Source organism: Mustelus asterias, chromosome 5 (genome assembly GCF_964213995.1).
Source record: "Mustelus asterias chromosome 5, sMusAst1.hap1.1, whole genome shotgun sequence".
NCBI classification, from domain to species: Eukaryota; Metazoa; Chordata; class Chondrichthyes; order Carcharhiniformes; family Triakidae; genus Mustelus; species Mustelus asterias.
Window position 1 is genome coordinate 31,038,888 of NC_135805.1, and position 21,438 is coordinate 31,060,325.

Genomic DNA, 21,438 nt, shown 5'->3' on the forward strand with positions numbered 1-21,438 from the left:
CTTAATTTCCTATCTTGGTGCTGTATGAAAGGCGGTTCATACCAAAGGAGGTAAGTTCATTTTTTTCAAGGTACCTCAACAAAAGAAATCTCTGTGAACATGCAGTATTAGAATTATTTGTAAGTTCCTAATTTACTAGCCACTGCTGATCACTCTGCCTCTCACCAGTCATAATAAATGAAACTCACCTCCAATACCCCGGCAATAAATTGATCTTGCTTGTTTAAACATGTCCCAAGTCAATGGGGAGGGCATTTCAACAGGCTGATCTTGTATCAATTTGATTTGATTTGATTTTTTAGTGTCATTATGTACACTAATATTATGTATTAGTATACACAAAAGTATACAAAGCATACTGGACATAGAGAAAGAAAGGAGAGAGCGCAAAATGTGACGTTACAGTCATAGCTAGGTTGTAGAGAAAGTTCAGCTTAATATCATAAGACCATAAGATATAGGGGCAGAATTAGGCCATTCGGCCCATCGAGTCTACTCCACCATTCAGTCATGGCTGATGTGATTCTCATCCCCATTTTCCTGTCTTCTCCCCGTAACCCTTGACCCCCTTATTGATCAAGAACCTATCTCTGTCTTAAAGACAGTCAATGACCTGGCCTCCAAAGCCCTCTATGGCAGTGAGTTCCATAGATTCACCACCCTCTGGCTGAAGCAATTCCTCCTCATCTCAGTTTTAAAAGAGCGTCCCTTCACTCTGAGGTTGTGCCCTTGAGTTCTAGCCTCTCCCACTAGTGGAAAGATCCTCTCCACATCCACTCTATCTAGGCCTCTCAGTATTCTGTAAGTTTCAATTAGATCCCCCCTCATCCTTCCAAATTCCATCGATTATAGACCCAGACTCCTCAACCGCTCCTCATATGACAAACCCTTAATTCCTGGGATCATTCTTGTGAACTTCCTCTGGGCCCCCTCCAAGGCCAGCACATCCTTCCTTAAGTATGGGGCCCAAAACTGCTCACAATATTCCAAATGGGGTCTGACCAAAGCCTTATACAACCTCAGCAGTACATCCCTGCTCTTGTATTCTAGCCCTCTAGAATTGAATGTCAACATTGAATTTGCCTTCCTAACTGCCAACTGAACCTGCATGTTAACTTGAAGAGAGCCCTGAACAGGACTCCCAAGTCCCTTTGTGCATCAGATTTCCGAAACCTTTCCCCATTTAGAAAATAGTCTATGCCTCTATTCTTCCTACCAAAGTGCATAACCTCGCATTGTATTCCATCTGCCACTTCTTTGCCCCCTCTTCTAGTCTGTCCAAATCATTCTCAGCCTCCTCACTTCCTCAACACCACCTGTCCCTCTACATATCTTTGTATCATCCACAAATTTAGCAACCATGCCCTCAGTTCCATCTTCCAGATCATTAATGTATATAGTGAAAAGTTGTGGCCCCAACACTCACCGCTATGGAGCATCACAATCACCGGTTGCCAGCCTGAAAAGGAAAATGCAAGATAGGTCCATTCCAAAGTCTGATGACAGCAGGGAAGAAGCTGTTCTTGAGTTGGTTGGTACGTGACCTCAGACTTTGTACCTTTTTCCCGACAGAAGATGGTGGAAGAGAGTATGTCCAGGGTGCGCGGGGTCCTTGATTATGCTGGCTGCTTTTCTGAGGTAGCGAGAAGTGTAAATGGATGGGAGGCTGGTTTGTGTGATGGACCTGTAAAATTTGGTGGGAATCGTAGAGGACATGCCAAATTTCCTTAGCCTCCTGAGAAAACTCCACTGGGGTCAGCACTATGGAGGATGCTATTAGAATTGCTGGATGGAACCCACTGTAATGCAACTTTTACTGCGGACTCCTAGTTGGCATTGGGGAGGGATTTTTAATCAGTTCTGTTGTGTTTATGGCATGTACATGGAGTTATGGCTGAATGTATGGAGGAACTATGAGGAACTATATTGAGCTGTTCTAGCACGAGTCGATCTTACCAGCAAAAGGATCTGAGGAAATAAGTGCTGGAAACTCTTATTCCTATAGGTCTTCCATTATCTGTAAAAATTGACAAGTTCCTGAACACACAATAACCCAGTTTCCACTGCAAAAGCTTAGAAATCTGTCTCAGCATTCAAATTATAACTGGCATCAAACGTTATTTCAGATTCTGGACATGTTCCAGCTTCTGGAGCCACTGCGACAGAAAATGAAGTTTGACAATATCGAACAAGCTCGAGCAGAAGCCTTGGGACCAGCATTGCTTCTCGTTAGAAAGAACCTGGAAAAAACTATGTTAGAGGAAGCTCAAGGTAACCTATTTTTTTCTAATTTAGTTTTAAGTGTAATATCATGATTCAGTTATTCTGTCTTTTAATTTCCACACACAACTTCTTCGGTTTTTGAGCTCAATACAGTAATAATTGTTTTTGTTGCTTTCTCTTATTTCCCTTTCCCACCTTTTATGTTATTGATTCTGTGAATACCAATTAATCCCTAATAGTTCTTCCAGCTCGAACATTATTCATGCGTTGATCATGACAATGTGTGTTAGATCACAGTTTGATTCAGGAACATCACAGCCTGATACACTCTCCACTGATTCCAGGCACAAGCATGTCCTGCAGATATCATTGGACAGGTCAGGAGAAAGAAATCAGAATCTCTCTTACCCAGGGAATATGAGGTTAATTTTGGCTCTATTAGTATTAATTTTGGGGTGAATGAACTCAATGGTGAGCAGGGATTAAATCTGAAATATTTCTGCCTTATTGGCTTGGTTGGCTGAATCACCTAATTGTGCCATCAAGGAAGCCAATGAAACAATTTCTGTACATTTTTAAATGTTCCTTGTGAAATTCTTGCATCTTTGTGGGATTACTTCAGATAGTGAAGGAAGTGGTAAAAAATAGAAACATAAGACCAGGCATGAATAAGCTGTTCAAACCTTTTTGCCTATTTCACCATTTAAATAGGTCAAGGGCAATCTGTATCTTGACTCCTTATCTTCCCTTTGGCTCTGTAACCTCTAATTCCCTTGTCTAACAAAAAGAAAATCTAATTTTTGAAATTTTCAATTGGCCTAGCCTCAACAATTTTGGGGGCAGTGCTCCAGAATTCCACTACACTTTGTGTGATATAGCAGTATCTGGCATCACCTTGGAATGGCCTCGTTTGAATTTTAAGGTTCACCCTTTACTTCTGGACCCCCACCCTGTAACTTGCATGTACTTTCTATGAAAATTGGCAGAGTGATATAGAGAAAATTGTTCAAAACGATATGGGTTGAAGTCAATATGTATATGTAAAACAGGCTTGCAGCACAAGAGATGATAGTGCTGATTACTTTGAAATAGAACATGGTAAAAATCTGTTGAAAGTTTAAAGAATGTTAAGGTTATGAATAATAACAACTTGAATTTATATAGCTCTTTTAACACTGTCAAACTTCTCAAGATCCTCCATGGAAGATTATTAGACACAATTTGAAGAACCACATGAGAAGGTTTGAGGCTACGCGAGGCTATCTTACCTAAGGGAAGATATTCATTACATTGAAGGTTCACCAAATTAATTGCGGGAATGGACGGATGGTCCCACGAGGAATGATTAAATACACTGGGCCTTTATTCTCGAATGTTTAGAAGAATGAGAGCTGATCTCATTCAAGCAAAATTCTTACAGGGTTCAACAGGATAGAAGCAGGAAGGATGTTTACTCTGGCTGGAGGGTCTAGAACAGTCTCAGAATAATGCCATTTAGGACAGAGATGAGGAGGAATTTCTTCACCAAGAGGATTTGGAAACCTTTGGAATTCTCTGCCCCAGAGGGCTGGTTCAGTCAATCATAGGATGGAATCATCACTAAAATTGGCAAAGTCTGATTTCAGGTGGGGAAAACATTCTTGAGCCAATGGCAATGGCAGTTTTTTCCGCTGTGTTGTGCAGCACTTAGGAAAGGTTCCATGCTGTATCGCTAGTGGGCAGCCTCTGATTCAAAGGACAAAGAACAATGTAACATCCGTATTTGGGAAAATGCTGGAATCTATCATGAAGGAAGAAAAACCTGGAAAAGAATGGTTCAATCAAGCAGATGCAGCATGGATTCATGAAGGGAAAGTCATGTTTGACTAATTTACTGGAATTGTTTGAGGATATAACGAGTGCGGTTGACAGAGGGGAACCGGTGGATGTGGTGTATTTAGATTTCCAGAAGGCATTCAATAAGGTGCCTCACAAAAGGTTGCTGCATAAGATAAAGGTACACAGAGTTGGGGGAAAAGTGTTAGTGTGGATTGAGGTTTGGCTATCTAACAGAAAGCAGAGAGTCGGAATAAATGGGTGCTTTTCCGGTTGGCAATCAGTGACTAGTGGCATGCCGCAGGGATCGGTGCTGGGACCTCAACTATTTACCATATACATAGACAATCTGGAGGAAGGGACCGAGTGTAGGGTAACAAAGTTTGCGGATGACACAAAGATGAGTGAGAAAGCAAATTGGGTGGAGGACACAGAGAGTCTGCAGAGAGATTTGGATAGGCTAAGTGAGTGGGCAAGGATCTGGCAGATGGAGTATAATGTTGGTAAGTGTGAGGTTATCCATTTTGGAAGGAATAATAGTAAAATGGACTATTATTTAAACGGTGAAAAATTACAATATGCTACTGTGCAGAGGGACCTGGGGGTCCTCGTGCATGAATCACAAAAACTCAGTTTGCAGGTGCAGCAGGTAATCAAGAAGGAATGGAATGTTGGCCTTTATCGTGAGAGGGATGGAGTATAAAAGCAGGGAGGTCATGCTGCAACTGTACAGGGTACTGGTGAGGCCGCACCTAGAGTACTGTGTACAATTTTGGTCCCCTTATTTAAGAAAGGATATATTAGCTTTGGAGGGGGTACAGAGAAGATTCACCAGGTTGATTCCGGAGGTGAGGGGGTTAGCTTATGAGGAGAGATTGAGTAGACTGGGCCTGTACTCATTGGAGTTTAGAAGGTTGAGGGGAGATCTTATAGAGACATATAAGATAATGAAGGGGCTAGACAGGGTAGAAGCAGCGAGGTTATTTCCACTTACAATGGAAACAAGAACTAGGGGGCATAGCCTCAAAATACGGGGGAGTCAATTTAGAACAGAGTTGAGGAGGAACTTCTTCTCCCAGAGGGTAGTGAATCTTTGGAATTCTCTGCCCAATGAAGCAGTAGAGGCTACCTCGTTAAATGTGTTTAAGTCACAGATAGATAGATTTTTAACCATTAAGGGAATTAAGGGTTATGGGGAGCGGGTGGGTAAGTGGAACTGAACCCACTATCAGATCAGCCATGATCTTATTGAATGGCGGAGCAGGCTTGAGGGGCTAGATGGCCTACTCCTGCTCCTATTTCTTATGTTCTAACAAAGAAAATTACAGCACAGGAACAGGCCCTTCGGCCCTCCAAGCTGCCCGACTTAAGTAAAACCCCCTACCCTTCCGGGGACCATATCCCTCTATTACCATCTATTCATGTATTTGTCAAGACGCCCTTAAAAGTCACTATCGTATCTGCTTCCACTACCTTCTCCGGCAACGAGTTCCAAGCACCCACTACTCTCTGTGTAAAAAATCTGCCTCGTACATCTTCTTTAAATCTTGCCCCTCGCACCTTAAACCTGTGCCCCTCGCACCTTAAACTCTTCCACCCTGGGAAAAAGCTTCTGACTATCCACTCTGTCCATGCCTCTCATAATCTTGTGGACTTATATCAGGTCACCCCTCAATCTCTGTCATTCCAGTGAGAACAAACCAAGTTTCTCCAACCTCTCCTCATAGCTGATGCCCTCCATACCAGGCAACAACCTGGTAAATCTTTGTACCCTCTCCAAAGCCTCCACATCCTTCTGGTAGTGTGGTGACCAGAATTGAACACTATATTCCAAGTGCAACCTAACTAAGGTTCTATAAAGCTGCAGCATGACTTGCCAATTTGTAAATTCAATGCCCCAACCGATGAAGGCAAGCATGCCATATGCCTTCTTGACTACCTTCTCCACCTGCATTGCCACTTTCAGTGACCTGTGTACCTGTTCATCCAGATCCCTTTGCCGATCAATACTCTTAAGGGTTCTGCCATTTACTGTATAATTCATCCACCCCGCCATCACCTCAGCACTCCAGTGATCCCGGTGCCATATTTAAAGGCTGCCCCTGCACACAGCTAGCACACTTCAAGACTGAGGAAGCCACTGGGAAGCCATGGCTGTGAAACCTAGGAAACATACAACATTCAAATTTACAGATGCCTCCCTCGAGTGCCTACTGGACGCAGTGGAGGCCCGCTGCAATGTACTTTACCCACACTGTGGGCTAAGATCTGCATCCAAGGTGATCAGTCCAGTATGGCAGGCCGTGGCAACGGCCATCAGTGCCAATGCCCTGCAGAAGAGGACAGCCACCCGTGGTGCAAAAAGATGAATGATCTCCTCCATTCTGCCATGGTAAATCACTCTTCTCATCACTCACAGCTCACATGCTCACAGATCCATCACACATCTATGGGGTTCTAAATCAATGCCAGATCAAGAGACACCGTCATTAACTCTCCCACACAAATCTTCATATCCCCTGCAGTTCATGCCCTCATCATCCCCTGGTCCTACTCATCATCCACACATGTCAGGCTTTATCATCATTTGCCCTGGTACACATCCTACTTACATTCTCTCCATCTGTCTTCATGCAGGAGAAGCTGGCCCATAACAAGGGGGAAAAATCTCTAACGGAAGGTAGGATGCAAGAACTCAAGGTCCTCATGGACTTTGAGAGAGCAGTCCAGCTAGCCAAAGGGGACATGGGCCATTCCTGTGCTGATGGTCGATGGAGCTCAACCAAGTGAGAATCCAGCACTGCATCATCTATCAGACCACAGTGCTGTGGCTCGTGTCTCCTGTACCTCAGGTTCCTGCCATGCATTATTTACGTCTCTTTTCTTTCGCAGACACAGCTGGGAAGCAATCAATTGGGTCACCAAGTCAAGTCCTTCACTCCAATTCTGACAGTAGCACAGAGGAATCTATGCAATTCATAGACCCTGACTTAAAGGACCTGTCACAGCGCTCATCCACACCCTCCACCATTACGGAGACAGACACACACTTTGGTGGGACCTAGTTCTAAATCGGCCTCAGGGTCATAATCTGGTGGGCACAACACAATGCCTGATCCACAGCAGGAGGAGGAAGGAGCATCGAAGGGTGCTGGCACTTGAAGGATTGCTGGAGACCAGGAATCTGCTGAGTCCCAGTCAGATGATGAGCCTCTGGATTTGGTCATTTCTCAGTTGATGGAGTACCAAAGGCAAGGGAGGGAAAATCAGGAAGTGATGCCTCCTGAACTCCTCAGATTGTAAGGCTCCATGGAAGAGTTTGTCCATCTTCAGTCTGAAGGGATTGTGCTGACAGGCCATTGCACTGAGGTCAACACTGGTGTGGTGACAGCCGCTGTAGAGACCTTGGTCCAAGACCTCTGTCCTGCACTGCTGCACACTTGCTGGCATCCACCAGTGTCAATGCCACAGGGCGGTGGGGCTTGTGAGCTCATTCCAGTGAGCTCACTCCAGTGAGCTCGCCCCACCCCACACATCAGTCATGCCTGCATTGTGATGGGAATTAAAATGTCTGCTGCAGTGTACTGGGCTGGCATCACTGAGTTCAGTCACTCTCCCTGTGTACTCTCTGCACCTCTGAAAGGCAGTTGACCCCCATCCCATTAGCTTCTGCCACTGGTGACACTGTGCTCCTTAATCAACTCGTGAAGGATGCCATTGAATCAGGAGAGATTAAGGTTTTCCCATTGCATTGTTGTTATATGACTCTGGTCATTGAGAAAAAGCAAGCTGTCATCAGCCAGGCAGGAGTCAGACATTCACATAAGCTCTGTGAGGATCTATGGCCTGCCCCTATTGCCCCTATTATCAACCTCCTGGAATGTTGGAACTATGGACATCTGCTGTGTCACCATGACAGGAGATTTATCACAGAGGCTATGTGCACTGCCATCAGTCAAACGTGAGTGCCTGCTCACAGAGCCTCATCTTCAGCATCTCTATGGTCTGCACAATCAAAGTGCAAGTCGCAGCATGAACCTCATTGTATTTTGTCTCTACTGCACCCTGGAGCTTCCGCTCAGGTGTCATCAGCCACGTCCTCTGTGGGTAGCCATTGTCCCTGAGGAGCCAACATTGCAGCCTCTGTAGACCCTGAAAGTTGTCAGGGATCTGAGAGTGGATGAGAACATAAGAGTCATACACATTCCCTGGAAATTGAGCACACACCTGCAGGGTGCATTTGGTGTGGTCGCAGACCAGCTGAACATTCAGTGAGCGGAAGCCTTTGTGGTTCACATTTATGACAACTTGATGCCATAGAGCTCTGAGTGCCACGTGCAGTCAATGGCATTCTGCACCTGTGGGAATTCAGGAATCTGCGCAAAACAATTGCTCTTGCTTTCTTGCTTGACTGATCCGGGTTAAAATGGACAAAGTTGTGTGACCTCGTGAAGATTGTGTCTGTCATCTCCTGGATGTACTTGTGTGCGAAGGCTTGCAAAATCCCACAGAGGTCAGCGTGGAGACCTGGAAGGAACCACTGGCCTAAAAATTGAGCACTGCAGTCACTTTCACTGACACTGGCAGTAGATGACCTCAAAGTCCCTGTGCCACCAAATCCTGCAGCAGGTGACAGATTTGACCAACCTGTTTCCTGGACCTGTATAGTCTTCAGCGACACTGGTTCGTAGATATCTGCAGGTTATGTCAGCCGGCGTCTATAGACACTGGGTCGAGTGAGGTGCCGATAAACGATGGCACTTTGGGGTTCATCCTCTGCATGTAGAACAGGCCCTGCTACCCCTTCCTCTTGACAGACTGCTCCTGCGAAACAAGTGGTACCATTAACATCTGTTTCTCTCCTGCATATGGGTGAGAAGAATGAGAGCAAGATCACCAGGCTCCATATTCCTAATGGTCTCCACATTGCAGTATCAAGGAGAGAGACTTGATGATTACTATTTGTCTGGTAAGGACTAATCTTTGTCCATTCATTGTCTACAGCTGCCTCTCAAAGCCATTACTCATTTCCTGACCATAACATTGATGCATAGTCCTTTGTTTGCTTGCTGGTTGGAGAAGACCCCAAACCACCCACACCCTATCACTAAATGAGTGAGTGGCAACAGCTTTGGCCACTCTACATATCCTGAGCTCTCATCTTAGGTGCAGGCATTGTCCCAAGCTTCATTCAAAACCCTTGTGCTCAGCTTGGCCCATGGGGTGTGTGACTCATTTAAAAGGGTTGCAGGTTGCTTTAAGAGCTAATCACATGATTTGATGGTGATGTCATTAGGGTGTTGCAGAATCTGCAGTTTACTCTCAGTTTGTATTTTGTTCAGTGCACAGAACATCTCTTCAATAAATTTGTTGTTATTTGTTTGAACCTATGTATGTAAAACACAACTTTTTCTTTTTGTTAAAACTCACAACTACTTTTCTAAAGTGATATCATTGCTTGCCCAGTCGGGCAATGGTACAGCCAAAACATGGCAGTCATTGAATTTGGAAGTCCATGCTCCAAGGTTTGAATGCTGAGCAGCAATCAATGGCACTCTCGCACTTGAGCTGGCACAATTGGATGACTAGTCTGACTCCAGGTATATCATTTGAGCTCAAGCTGAATGATCTCAGCTGCAACGAAATACTGATCATTGATATGTTTTTCCATCAGCCATCCCTGCTCCAGAAACCACACCTCCACCATGATTGTGTGGAACCTTCAGTGCATGCTGAAGACCATGCCCCAGGCTTCCTTTCCCTTCCCTCTGCACCGCCCTTCCAAGAAGCCCATGGCCTGGCACCAGAAGGCAGTCTAGAATATGCTGCTGTTCAGACTTGCCTGTGAACATCCTGTTCCCCACCCTACTGCTCCCCAACTCACCCTCCTATTCCCCTTGTCCCAATGAAGACACAGAGTCACTTCACGACCACTGTGCCAGCTTGAGTGCACTCACCTCTGAGCTCCCTTTGGAGCTTTTGCTAGGTGCACTCCTTTTTAAACCAGTCGTACATCGCACATTTCTGACATCACGCTGCTGTGGGTGCCTTATTTGACATGGGAGTAGGATTCCTGTGTATGGGCCTGATAATGATATGCTGATGTATTTTAATGAGGTTTCTGACATTGAATGGTAGGAAACTGATGGGGGAGGGGACAATCTTGTCCTCCATTTCTGCCGATGTGAAACGAGTCTAAGGTCTTCTTGCAATATTCTCCATTTTCGTGAAACCCGCCCAAGGAGAATGGGAGTAGAAAATCCAAACCATTGAATATAGGGCGGCACAGTGGTACAGTGGTTAGCACTGCTGCCTCACAACGCCAGGGACCTGGGTTCAATTCTGGCCTCGGCTGACTTGTGAAGTTTGTATGATCTCCCCATGCCTGTGTGGGTTTCCTCCGGGTGCTCTGGTTTCCTCCCGCATTACAAAGATGTGCAGGGTAGGTGGATTGGCTGTGCTAAATTGGCCCTTAGTGTCAGGGGGATTAGCAGGGTAAATGCATGGGGTTACAGGGATAGGCCTTGGATGGGATTGTTGTCGATACAGGCTTGGTGTCTGAATGGCCTCCTTCTGCATTGTAGGGATTCTATGTTCAAGACTGAGTTTTCCACATAATAAAAGCATCAAGGGATACGGGAATAGTGCAGAGAAATGGTGTTAAAGTAGAAGATTGGCCATGATCTTGTTGATTAGCAGAGTGTGCTTGAAGGACTGAATGGCCTACTCCTATTTTTTTTAAGTTCTTATCAACTGACCAAAAGCTCAGTCAAAGGAGGTGAATCTTAACAAACGCCTTGAAGGAGGAGGGAGAGTAGAGACGCAGTGAGGTACCGGAAAGAAATTCTTGCTTTGAGCCTGGACATTGGTGAGGCAAAGAAATTTGGAATGCACAAAAGGCTAGGACTAGAGGAATGCCGAGTGTTTTTCAAAGAACAAAGAACAAAGAAAATTACAGCACTGGAACAGGCCCTTCAGCCTCCAAGCCTGCACTGACCATGCTGCCCATCTGAACTAAAACCCTCTACCCTTCCGGGACCATATCCCTTTATCTCCATCCTATTCATGTATTTGTCAAGACGCCCCTTAAAAGTCACTATCGTATCTGTTTCCACTGCCTCCCCTGGCAACAAGTTCCAGTCACCCACCACCCTCTGTGTAAAAAACCTGCCTCGTACATCTCCTTTAAACCTTACCCTCGTACCTTAAACCTATGCCCCCTAGTAATTGACTCTTCCACCTTGGGGAAAAGCTTCTGACTATCCACTCTGTCCATGCCCCTCATAATCTTGTAGAATTCTATCAGGTCGCTCCTCAACCTCCGTCGTTCCAGTGAGAACAAACCAAGTTTCTCCAGCCTCTCTTCATAGCTAATGCCCTCCAGGCCAGGCAACATCCTGGTAAATCTTTTCTGTACCCTCTCCAAAGATTCCACATCCTTCTGGTAGCGTAGCGAACAGAATTGAATACTATATTCCAGGTGCGGCCTAACTAAGGTTCTATAAAGCTGCGCATGACTTGCCAATTTTTAGCCTCAATGCCCCGGCCAATGAATTAATGGGTGCTTTTCAAATTGGCAGGCAGTAACTAGTGGATCGGTGCTGGGACCCCAACTATTCACAATATATATTAATGATTTGGATGAGGGAACAAAATGTAATATCTCAAAGTTTGCAGATGATACCAAGTTGGGTGGGAGGGTGAACTGTGACGAGGTTGAAGAAATCCTTCAGAATGATCTGGATAGGTTGGGTGAGTGGACAAATCAATGGCAGATGCAGTATAATTTAGATAAATGTGAGGTTATTCACTTTGGAAGCAAAAATAAAAAGGCAGATCACTACCTGAATGGCTGTAATTTGGGAGAGGGGAGTGTGCAGTGGAATCTGAGCGTCCTTGTGCACCAGTCACTGAAGATAAGCATGCAGGTGCAGCAGGCGATAAAGAACACAAATGGTATTTTGGCCTTACAAACAGCAAAAGTCCCAGCACTGATCCCTGAGGAACGCCACTAGTCACAGCCCTCCATTCAGAAATGCACCCTTCCACTGCTACCCTCTGTCTTCTATGTTTAAATAAAAAAAATTAAAAACCAAATTAAAAACTAATTAAATAAAATAGAGATGGAATTTCAGGTGATGTGTTGTTCATGCATGATGTGGGAGCTGGTGGATTCCATTGTGGTTCCCAGTGAGCACGTCTGTAGTAAGTGTTGGTTGCTTGAGGAACTCCGGCTCAGAGTAGATGAGCTGGATTCTGAGTTTCAGACACTGCAACACATCAGGGAGGGGGAGAGATACCTGGTCACTGTGTTCCAGAAGGCAGTCACACCCCTTAGATTAAATACCTTGAATTCGGCCAGTGGTCAGGGATAGGAGGCTGTGGCTGTGAGTGAGGCAGGTAGAGGGATCCAGGAGGTAGGGTTGGAAGAGCCTCAGTCCCTGAACTTGTCCAACAGGTTCGAGATTCTTGCTCCCTGTGTGGACGGGAACAGGTACTGCAGGGAGGATGAGCAAACTGATCACAGCACCGTCGCACATGGAGCCATTCAAGTAGGGAGAGAAAAAAGAAATGTAGTTGCAATTGGGGATAGTATAGTTAGGGGCATTGACACTCTTCTCTGTGACCAGGATCAAGAATCCTGAAGGTTGTGTTGCCTGCCTGGTGCTCGGGTTCAGGATATCTCATCTGGGCTGCAGAGGAACTTGGAGTGGGAGGGTAAAGATCCCGTTCTCGTGGTCCACGTAGGTACCAACAACATAGATAGAACAGGAACAAAGGTTCTGCTGAGGGAGTATGAACAGCGAGGAGCTAAATTAAAAAGCAGAACCAAAAAGGTAATAATCTCTGGATTACTACCTGAGTCAAGAGCGAATTGGCACAAGGTCAATAAGATTAAGGAGGTAAATGCATGACTCAAAGATTGGTGTGGGAGGAATAGGAATGGGACATTGGCACCAGTATTGGGAAAGAGGGGACCTGTTCCGATGGGACGATCTTTTATTCTGAATCATGCTGGGACCAGAGTCCTGGTGAATCGTATAGACAGGGCTTTAAACTAAATAGTGGGGGGTGTGAAGGGGGTTCAGTTGTATGGAGAATTCAAAAATCAAAGTTAAAGGAGAGGGTAGAAGTGCAGGTTAAAGGAGCCGAGGTCTCAGGAGAGGTTAGTAAAGTTTCCTGACTATGTAATAGAACAGAGAAATAGAAGGTGGCAGGAATCTAACCTCAGGCAGAGCAAAAAAGGTGACAAGTATGAGAAGGGAGGTGGTCAATGCAGGACTGAGGGTGTTGTACCTAAATGCGCGCAGTATACGGAACAAGGTAAATGAGCTTGTTTGCGCACATTGAAATTGGCCGGTGCAATGTTGTGGGCATCACAGAAACGTGGCTGCAACGGGATCAGGCTGGGATCGAAATATCCAAGGATATGTATCCTATCAAAAGGACAGGCAGTTGGGCAAAGGGGACGGGGTTGCATTGTTAGGAAGGAATGAAGTTAAATCAATAGTAAAAAGTGATATAGGATCAGAAGGCATAGAATCTCTGTGAGTAGAGTTGAGAAATGGCAAAGGTAAAAAGACCCTGATGGGAGTTATGTACAGGCCCCCTAGCAGTAGTCAGAACGTGGAGCAGAAAATAAATCAGAAGATAGAAAAGGCATATAAAAAATGCAGGTAGTCCATCTGGTCCAGGTGATTTATCCACCTTCAGACCTTTCAGTTTCCCCAGAACCTTCTCCTTAGTGATGGCCACTACAGGTATGCAGGTGGACTGGGAAAATCAGATAGGTAGTGGATCCCAAGAAAATGAATTTGTGGAATGTGTAAGAGATGGTTTTTTGGAGCAGCTTGTGACAGAGCTTACTAGGCTCTGGATTTGGTGATGTGTAATGAGGCAGACTTGATTAGGGAACTTAAGGTGAAGGAACCCTTAGGCAGCAGTGCCCACAATATGATAGAATTTATCCTGCAGTTTGAGAGGAGAAGCTGGAATCAGATGTAATGGTATTACAATTAAATAAAGGTAACTACAAAGACATGAGGGAGGAGCTGGCCAGGGTTGATTGGAAAGGAAGCCTAGCAGTGAAGACAGTGGAACAGCAATGGCATGAGTTTTTGGAGGTTAGTTACAACGTGCTGCTGTGCAGAGGGACCTGGGGGTCCTTGTGCATGAGACGCAAAAACCCAGTCTGCAGGTGCAACAGGTGATCAAGAAGGCAAATGGGATGTTGGCCTATATCGCAAGGGGAATAGAATATAAAAGCAGAGATGTCTTGCTGCATCTGTACAGGGCATTGGTGAGGCCGCAGCTGGAATACTGTGTGCAGTATTGGTCCCCTTATTTGCGGAAGGATATATTGGCCTTGGAGGGAGTGCAGAGAAGGTTCACCAGGTTGATACCAGAGATGAGGGGTGTTGATTATGAGGAGAGACTGAGCAGATTGGGTTTGTATTCATTGGAATTTAGAAGGCTGAGGGGAGATCTTATAGAGACCTATAAGATAATGAAGGGACTGGATAGGGTAGAGGTGGAGAGATTCTTTCCACTTAGAAAGGAAACTAGAACTAGAGGGCACAGCCTCAAAATAAAGGGGAGTCAGTTTAGGACAGAGTTGAGGAGGAACTTCTCCTCTCAGAGGGTGGTGACTCTCTGGAATTCTCTGCCCACTGAAGTGGTGGAGGCTACCTCGTTGAATATGTTTAAATCACGGATAGATGGATTCCTGATCGGTAAGGGAATTAGGGGTTATAGGGATCAGGCGGGTAAGTGGAACTGATCCACTTCAGATCAGCCATGATCTTATTGAATGGCAGGGCAGGCTCGAGGGGCTAGATGGCCTACTCCTGCTCCTATTTCTTATGTTCTTATGTTCTTAGTTGGGAGGCACAATAGAAATTCATCCCAAGGCGGAGGAAACATGCTAAGGGGAGGACAAGGCATCCATGGCTGATGAGAGAAGTCAAGAACAGCATAAAAGCAAAAGAAAAAGCATATAAAGGGGCGAGGATTAGTGAGAAGCCAAAGGATTGGGAACCCTTTAAAAGCAAGCAGAGGAAACTAAAAAAGCAATAAGGGGGGGAGAAGATGAAATATGAGTGTTAGCTGGCTAGTAATATAAAGGAAGATAGGAAGAGTTTTTTTCAATATATAAAAGGTAAGAGGGAGACAAAAGTAGCCATTGGACCACTGGAAAATGAGGCTGGAGAAGTAATAATAGGAGACAAAGCAATGGCAGAGGAATTGAATAGTTACTTGCATCAGTCTACATGGTGGAAGACACCAGTGGGATGCCAGAGCTCCAGGAGAGACAGGGGGCACAGGTGAGTGTAGTGGCCATCACTAAGGAGAAGGTTCTGGGGAAACTGAAAGGTCTGAAGGTGGATAAATCACCTGGACCAGATGGACTACACCCCACAGTTCTAAAAGAGATAGCTGAGGAAATTATGGAGGCATTGTTGGTGATCTTTGTGAAATCACTGGAGGCAGGGAAGGTCCCAGAGGACTGGAAAGTGTTTAAGAAGGGAATTATAGGAAATTATAGGCTGATTAGCCTGACTTCAGTCATTGGCAATCCACTATTAAAGATGAGATCACAGAGTACTTGGAAATGCATGATAAAATAGGACTGAGTCAGTTCAGCTTTGTCAAGGAGAAGTCATGTCTGACAAATCTGTTAGAGTTCTTTGAGGAGGTAACAAGGAAGTTAGATAAAGGAGAACCAGTGGACGCGCTTTATTTAGATTTCCAGAAGTGCCGCATAGGAGACTGTTCAATAAGTTAAGAGCCCATGGTGTTAAGGGTAAGATCCTGGCATAGATAGAGGATTGGCTGACTGGCAGAAGGCAAGAGAGTAGGGATAAAGAGGTCTTTTTCAGGAGTCGGTGCTGGGATCACAACTTTTCACAATATACATTAACCATTTGGAAGAAGGAACTGAAGGCACTGTTGCTAAGTTTGCAGATGATACAAAAATATGTGGAAGGACAGGTAATATTGAGGAAGCAAGGGGGGCTGCAAAAGGACTTGGACAAGCTAAGAGAGTGGGCAAAGAAGTGGCAGATGGAATACAATGTGGAAAAGTGTGAGGTTATGCACTTTGGAAGGAGGAATGGACGCATAGACTATTTTCTAAATGGAAAAATGCTTAGGAAATCAGAAGCACAAAGAGACTTGGGAATCATTGTTCAAGATTTTCTTAAGGTTGATGTGCAGGTTCAGTCGACAGTTAGGAAGGCAAATGCAATGTAAGCATTCATGTCGAGAGGGCTAGAATGCAAGAGCAGGGATGTACTTCTGAAGCTGTATAAGGCTCTTGTCAGACCCCATTTGGAGTATTGTGAGCAGTTTTGTGCCCCGTACCTAAGGAAGGATGTGCTGGCCTTGGAAAGAGTCCAGAGGAAGTTCACAAGATGATTCCTGGGATGAAGAGCTTGTCGTATGAGGAAAGGTTAAGGACTCTGGGTCTGTACTCATTGGAGTTTAGAAGGATGAGGGGGGATCTTATTGAAACTTACAGGATACTGCGAGGCCTAGATAGAGTGGACGTGGAGAGGATGTTTCCACTAGTAGGAAAAACTAGAACCAGAGGGCAGAACCTCAGACGAAAAGGACGATCCTTTAAAGCAGAGATGAGGAGGAATTTCTTCAGCCAGAGAGCGGTGAATCTGTGGAACTCTTTGCCGCAGAAAGCTGTGGAGGCCAGGTCATTGAGTATCTTTAAGACAGAGATAGATAGGTTCTTGATTAATAAGGGGATCAGGGGTTATGGGGAAAAGGCAGGAGAATGGGGATGAGAAAAATATCAGCCATGATTGAATGGCAGAGCAGACTCGATGGGCCGAGTGGCCTAATTCTGCTCCTATGTCTTATGATCTTATGACGGAGCCAGTTCTGTATCCATCTTGCCAGTTCACCTCTGATCCTGTGCGACTTAGAGAAAATCTCCATTACAAGGGAGGAAGTGTTAGGTTTTTTAGGGAATATAAAGACTGACAAATCCCTAGGGCCTGATGGAATCTATCCAAGGCTGCTCAGGAAGACGAGAGATGAAATCGCTGGGCCTCTGACGCAAATCTTTGTCTCATCACTGGACACAGGTGAGGTCCCAGAGGATTGGAGGACAGCTAATGTGGTCCCACTATTTAAGAAGGGTAGGAAGGATAACCCGGGAAATTATAGGCCGGTGAGCTTGACGTCCATGGTAGGGAAGTTGTTGGAGAGGATTCTTAGAGATAGGATGTATGCGCATTTAGAAAGGAATAAACTCATTAACGATAGTCAGCATGGTTTTGTGAGAGGGAGGTCATGCCTCACTAACCTGGTGGAGTTTTTTGAAGAAGTGACTAGAATGGTTGATGAGGGAAGGGCCGTGGATGTCGTCTATATGGACTTTAGTAAAGCGTTTGACAAAGTCCCTCATGGTAGGTTGGTGTAAAAGATTGGATCTCATGGGATAAAGGGGGAGGTGGCTAGATGGGGGGAGAACTGGCTTGGTCACAGAAGACAGAGAGTGGTAGTGGAAGGGTCTTTTTCCGGCTGGATGCCTGTGACTAGTGGTGTTCCGCAGGGCTCTGTATTGGGATCTCTGCTGTTTGTGATTTATATAAATGATCTGGAAGGTGTAACTGGGGTGATCAGTAAGTTTGCGGACGACACGAAAATGGCTGGACTTGCAGATAGTGAGGAACATTGTCAGAGGCTACAGAAGGATATAGATAGGCTGGAAATTTGGGCAAAGAAATGGCAGATGGAGTTCAATCCAGATAAATGCGAAGTGATGCATTTTGGCAGAACTAACGTACGGGGGAGCTATACGATAAATGGCAGAACCATAAAGCGTGTAGATACGCAGAGGGACCTGGGTGTGCAAGTCCACAGATCCTTGAAGGTGACGTCGCAGGTGGAGAAGGTAGTGAATAAGGCATATGGCATGCTTGCCTTTATAAGATGGGGCATAGAGTATAAAAGTTGGGGTCTGATGTTGCAGTTGTATAGAACATTGGTTCGGCTGCATTTGGAATACTGCGTCCAGTTCTGGTCGCCACACTACCAGAAGGACATGGAGGTTTTAGAGAGAGTACAGAGGAGGTTTACCAGGATGTTGCCTGGTATGGAGGGGCTTAGTTATGAGGAGAGATTGGGTAAACTGGGGTTGTTCTCACTGGAAAGACGGAGGATGAGGGGTGACCTAATAGAGGTGTATAAAATTATGAAAGGCATAGATAGGGTGAACAGTGGGAAGCTTTTTCCCAGGTCGGTGGTGACGTTCACGAGGGGTCATAGGTTCAAGGTGAAGGGGGGGAGGTTTAACACGGATATCAGAAGGACGTATTTTACACAGAGGGTGGTGGGGGCCTGGAATGCGCTGCCGGGCAAGGTGGTGGAGGCGGACACACTGGGAACATTTAAGACTTATCTAGATAGCCACATGAATGGAGTGGGAATGGAGGAATACAAAAGCATGGTCTAGTTTGGACCAGGGAGCGGCGTGGGCTTGGAGGGCCGAAGGGCCTGTTCCTGTGCTGTATTGTTCTTTGTTCTTGACTTCACCTTCTGTACCAGTCTGCCATGTGGGACTTTCTCAAAAGGCCTTACTGAAGTCCATGTAGCCAACATCCACTGCCCTACCCTCATCAATCATCTTCGTCACTTCCTCGAAAAACTCGATCATGTTAGTGAGATATGACTTCCCCTTCACAAGACCATGTTGCCTGTCGCTAATATGTCCACTTATTTCTGAGCGGGAGTAAATTCTGTCCCGGTGAATCCTCTGCAGTAATTTCCCTACCACTGACGTAAGGCTCACCGGCCTGTAATTACCTGGATTATCCTTGCCACCCTTCTTAAACAAAGGAATAACATTGGCTATTCTCCAGTCCTCTGGGACCTCCCCTGTAGCCAGTGAGGATACAAAGATTTCTCTCAAGGCCCCAGCAATTTCCTCCCTTGCCTCTCTCAGTATTCTGGGGTATATCCCATCAGGCCCTGGGGATTTGTCTACCTTAATGTTTCTCAAGACCCCCAATACCTCCTCTTTTTTGATCTTAACATGACCCAAACTATCTGCACACCCTTCCCCAGACTCATCATCCACCAAGTCCTTCTCTTTGGAGAATGCTGACTCAAAGTACTCATTTAAAACCTCACCCATTTCCTCTGGCACCACACATAGATTCCTTCCCCTGTCCTTGAGTGGGCCAACTTTTTCCCTGGCTACCATCTTGCTCTTTATATATGTATAAAAAGCCTTGGGATTTTCCTTTATCCTGCTGGCCAGTGACTTTTCGTGACCCTTTTTAGCCCTCCTGACTCCTTGCTTAAGTTTCTTTCTACTTTTCTTGTATTCCACACTTACTTCGTGTGTTCCCAGCCTCCTAGCCTTGACAAATGCTTCCTTTTTCTTTTTGACTAGGCCCACAATATCTCTCGTTACCCAAGGTTCCCAAAACTTGCCATACTTATCCTTCGTCCTTACAGGAACGTGCCGGTCCTGAATCCCTATCAACTTACAGTTGAAAGCCTCCCACATGCCAGATGTTGATCTTCTCTCAAACATCTGCCCCCAACCTACATTCTTCAGGTTCTGCCTAGTATTGTTGTAATTAGCCTTCCCCCAATTTAGCACCTTCACCTGAGGACTACACTTATCTTTATCCATCAGGACCATAAAGCTTACTAAATTGTGGTCACTGTTCCTGAACTGCTCCCCTACTGAGACGTCGACCACCTGGCCAGGCTCATTCCCAATACCAGGTCCAGTACGGCCCCTTCCCTAGTTGGGCTATCGACATACTGTTTCAAGAAGCCCTCCTGGATGCTCCTTACAAACTCTGCCCCATCTACGCCCCGAGCACTAAGTGAGTCCCAGTTAATATAGGGGATGTTAAAATCACCCACCACAATGCAACCCGGTTACTTTTACACCTTGTCAAAATCTCTCTACATATCTGTTCCCCTATCTCCTGCTGGTTGTTGGGAAGCCTATAGTAAACCCCCAACATTGTGACTACATCCTTCCAATTCTTGAGCTGTACCTATATTGCCTCGCTGTATGAACCCTCCGTGGTGTCTTCCCGCAGTACAGCTGTGATATTCTCCTTAACCAGTAGTGTAATTCCCCAACCTTTTCACATCCCCCTCTATCCCTCCTGAAACATCTGTTTCCTGGAACATTAAGCTGCCAATCCTGTCCTTCCCTTAACCAAGTCTCTGTAATCATAGAATTATAGAATCCCTACAATGCAGAAGGATGCCATCATAGTTCCAAGTATTAATTCAAACTCATTCAAAGTTCATCTGCCTTGTTACATAGAAACATAGAACATAAGAACAGGAGGAGACCATTTGGCCCTTCGAGCCTACTCCAACATTCATTATACTCATGGCTGATTGTCCACTCAAGAGCCTAATCCTGCTTTTTCCCCATAAACTTTGATCCCACTCGCCCCAAGTGCTATATCCAGCCGCCTCTTGAATACATTCAATGTTTTGGCATCAACTACTTCCTCTGGTAATGAATTCCACAGGCTCACCACTCTTTGGGTGAAGAAATGTCTCCTCACCTCCGTCCTAAATGGTCTACCCTGAATCCTTAGACTGTGACCTCTGGTTCTGGACTCCCTCCATCATCGGGAATACCCTCCCTGCATCTACCCTGTCTAGTTCTGTTAGAATTTTATAAGTCTCTATGAGATCCCCCCTCATTCGTCTGAATTCCACCGAAAACAATCCTAACCTCGTCAATCTCTTTTCATATATCAGTTTCGCCATCCCCGGAATCAGCCTAGTAAACCTTTGCTGCACTCCCTCGAGAGCAAGAACATCCTTCCTCAGAAAAGGAGACCAAAACTGCACACAATACTCTAGATGTGGCCTCACTAAATTCCTGTATAATTGCAACAACACATCCCTGCTCCTGTACTCAAAACCTCTCGCAATGAAGGCCAACATGCCATTTGCCTTCTCTTCCACCTGCTGCACCTCCATGCTTACCTTCAGCAACCGGTGCACAAGGACACCCACGTTCCGCAGCACAATCCCCTCTCCCAATTTACAGCCATTCAGACAGTAATCTGCCTTCTTGTTTTTGCTTCCAAAGTGAATAACTTCACATTTATCCAAATTATACTGCATCTGCCATTGATTAGCCTCGTCACCCAACCTGTCCAGATCATTCTGAAAGATCTCTGCAACTTTGTCACAGTTCACCCTCCCACCCAACTTGGTATCATATGCAAAATTTGAGATGTTATATTTTGTTCCCTCATCTATTATTAATATATATTGTGATTAGCTGGGGCCCCAGCACTGATCCCTGTGGCGCCCCACTAGATACTGCCTGCTAATTTGTAAAGCACCCATTAATTCCTACTCTTTGTTTCCTCTCTGCCAACCAAT

The 21,438-nt window shown here is 45.4% G+C and overlaps 1 protein-coding gene across 1 annotated transcript in view; it reads left to right on the top strand.

Annotated features, from left to right (window-relative positions):
- ak9 (adenylate kinase 9) overlaps positions 1-21,438 on the top strand; it is a 370,082-nt gene that overhangs the window by 93,419 nt on the left and 255,225 nt on the right. The window contains exon 14 of the mRNA XM_078213534.1: positions 2,127-2,271. Coding sequence (XP_078069660.1) covers positions 2,127-2,271 — 145 coding nt within the window. The remainder of the gene's footprint in view (positions 1-2,126; positions 2,272-21,438) is intronic.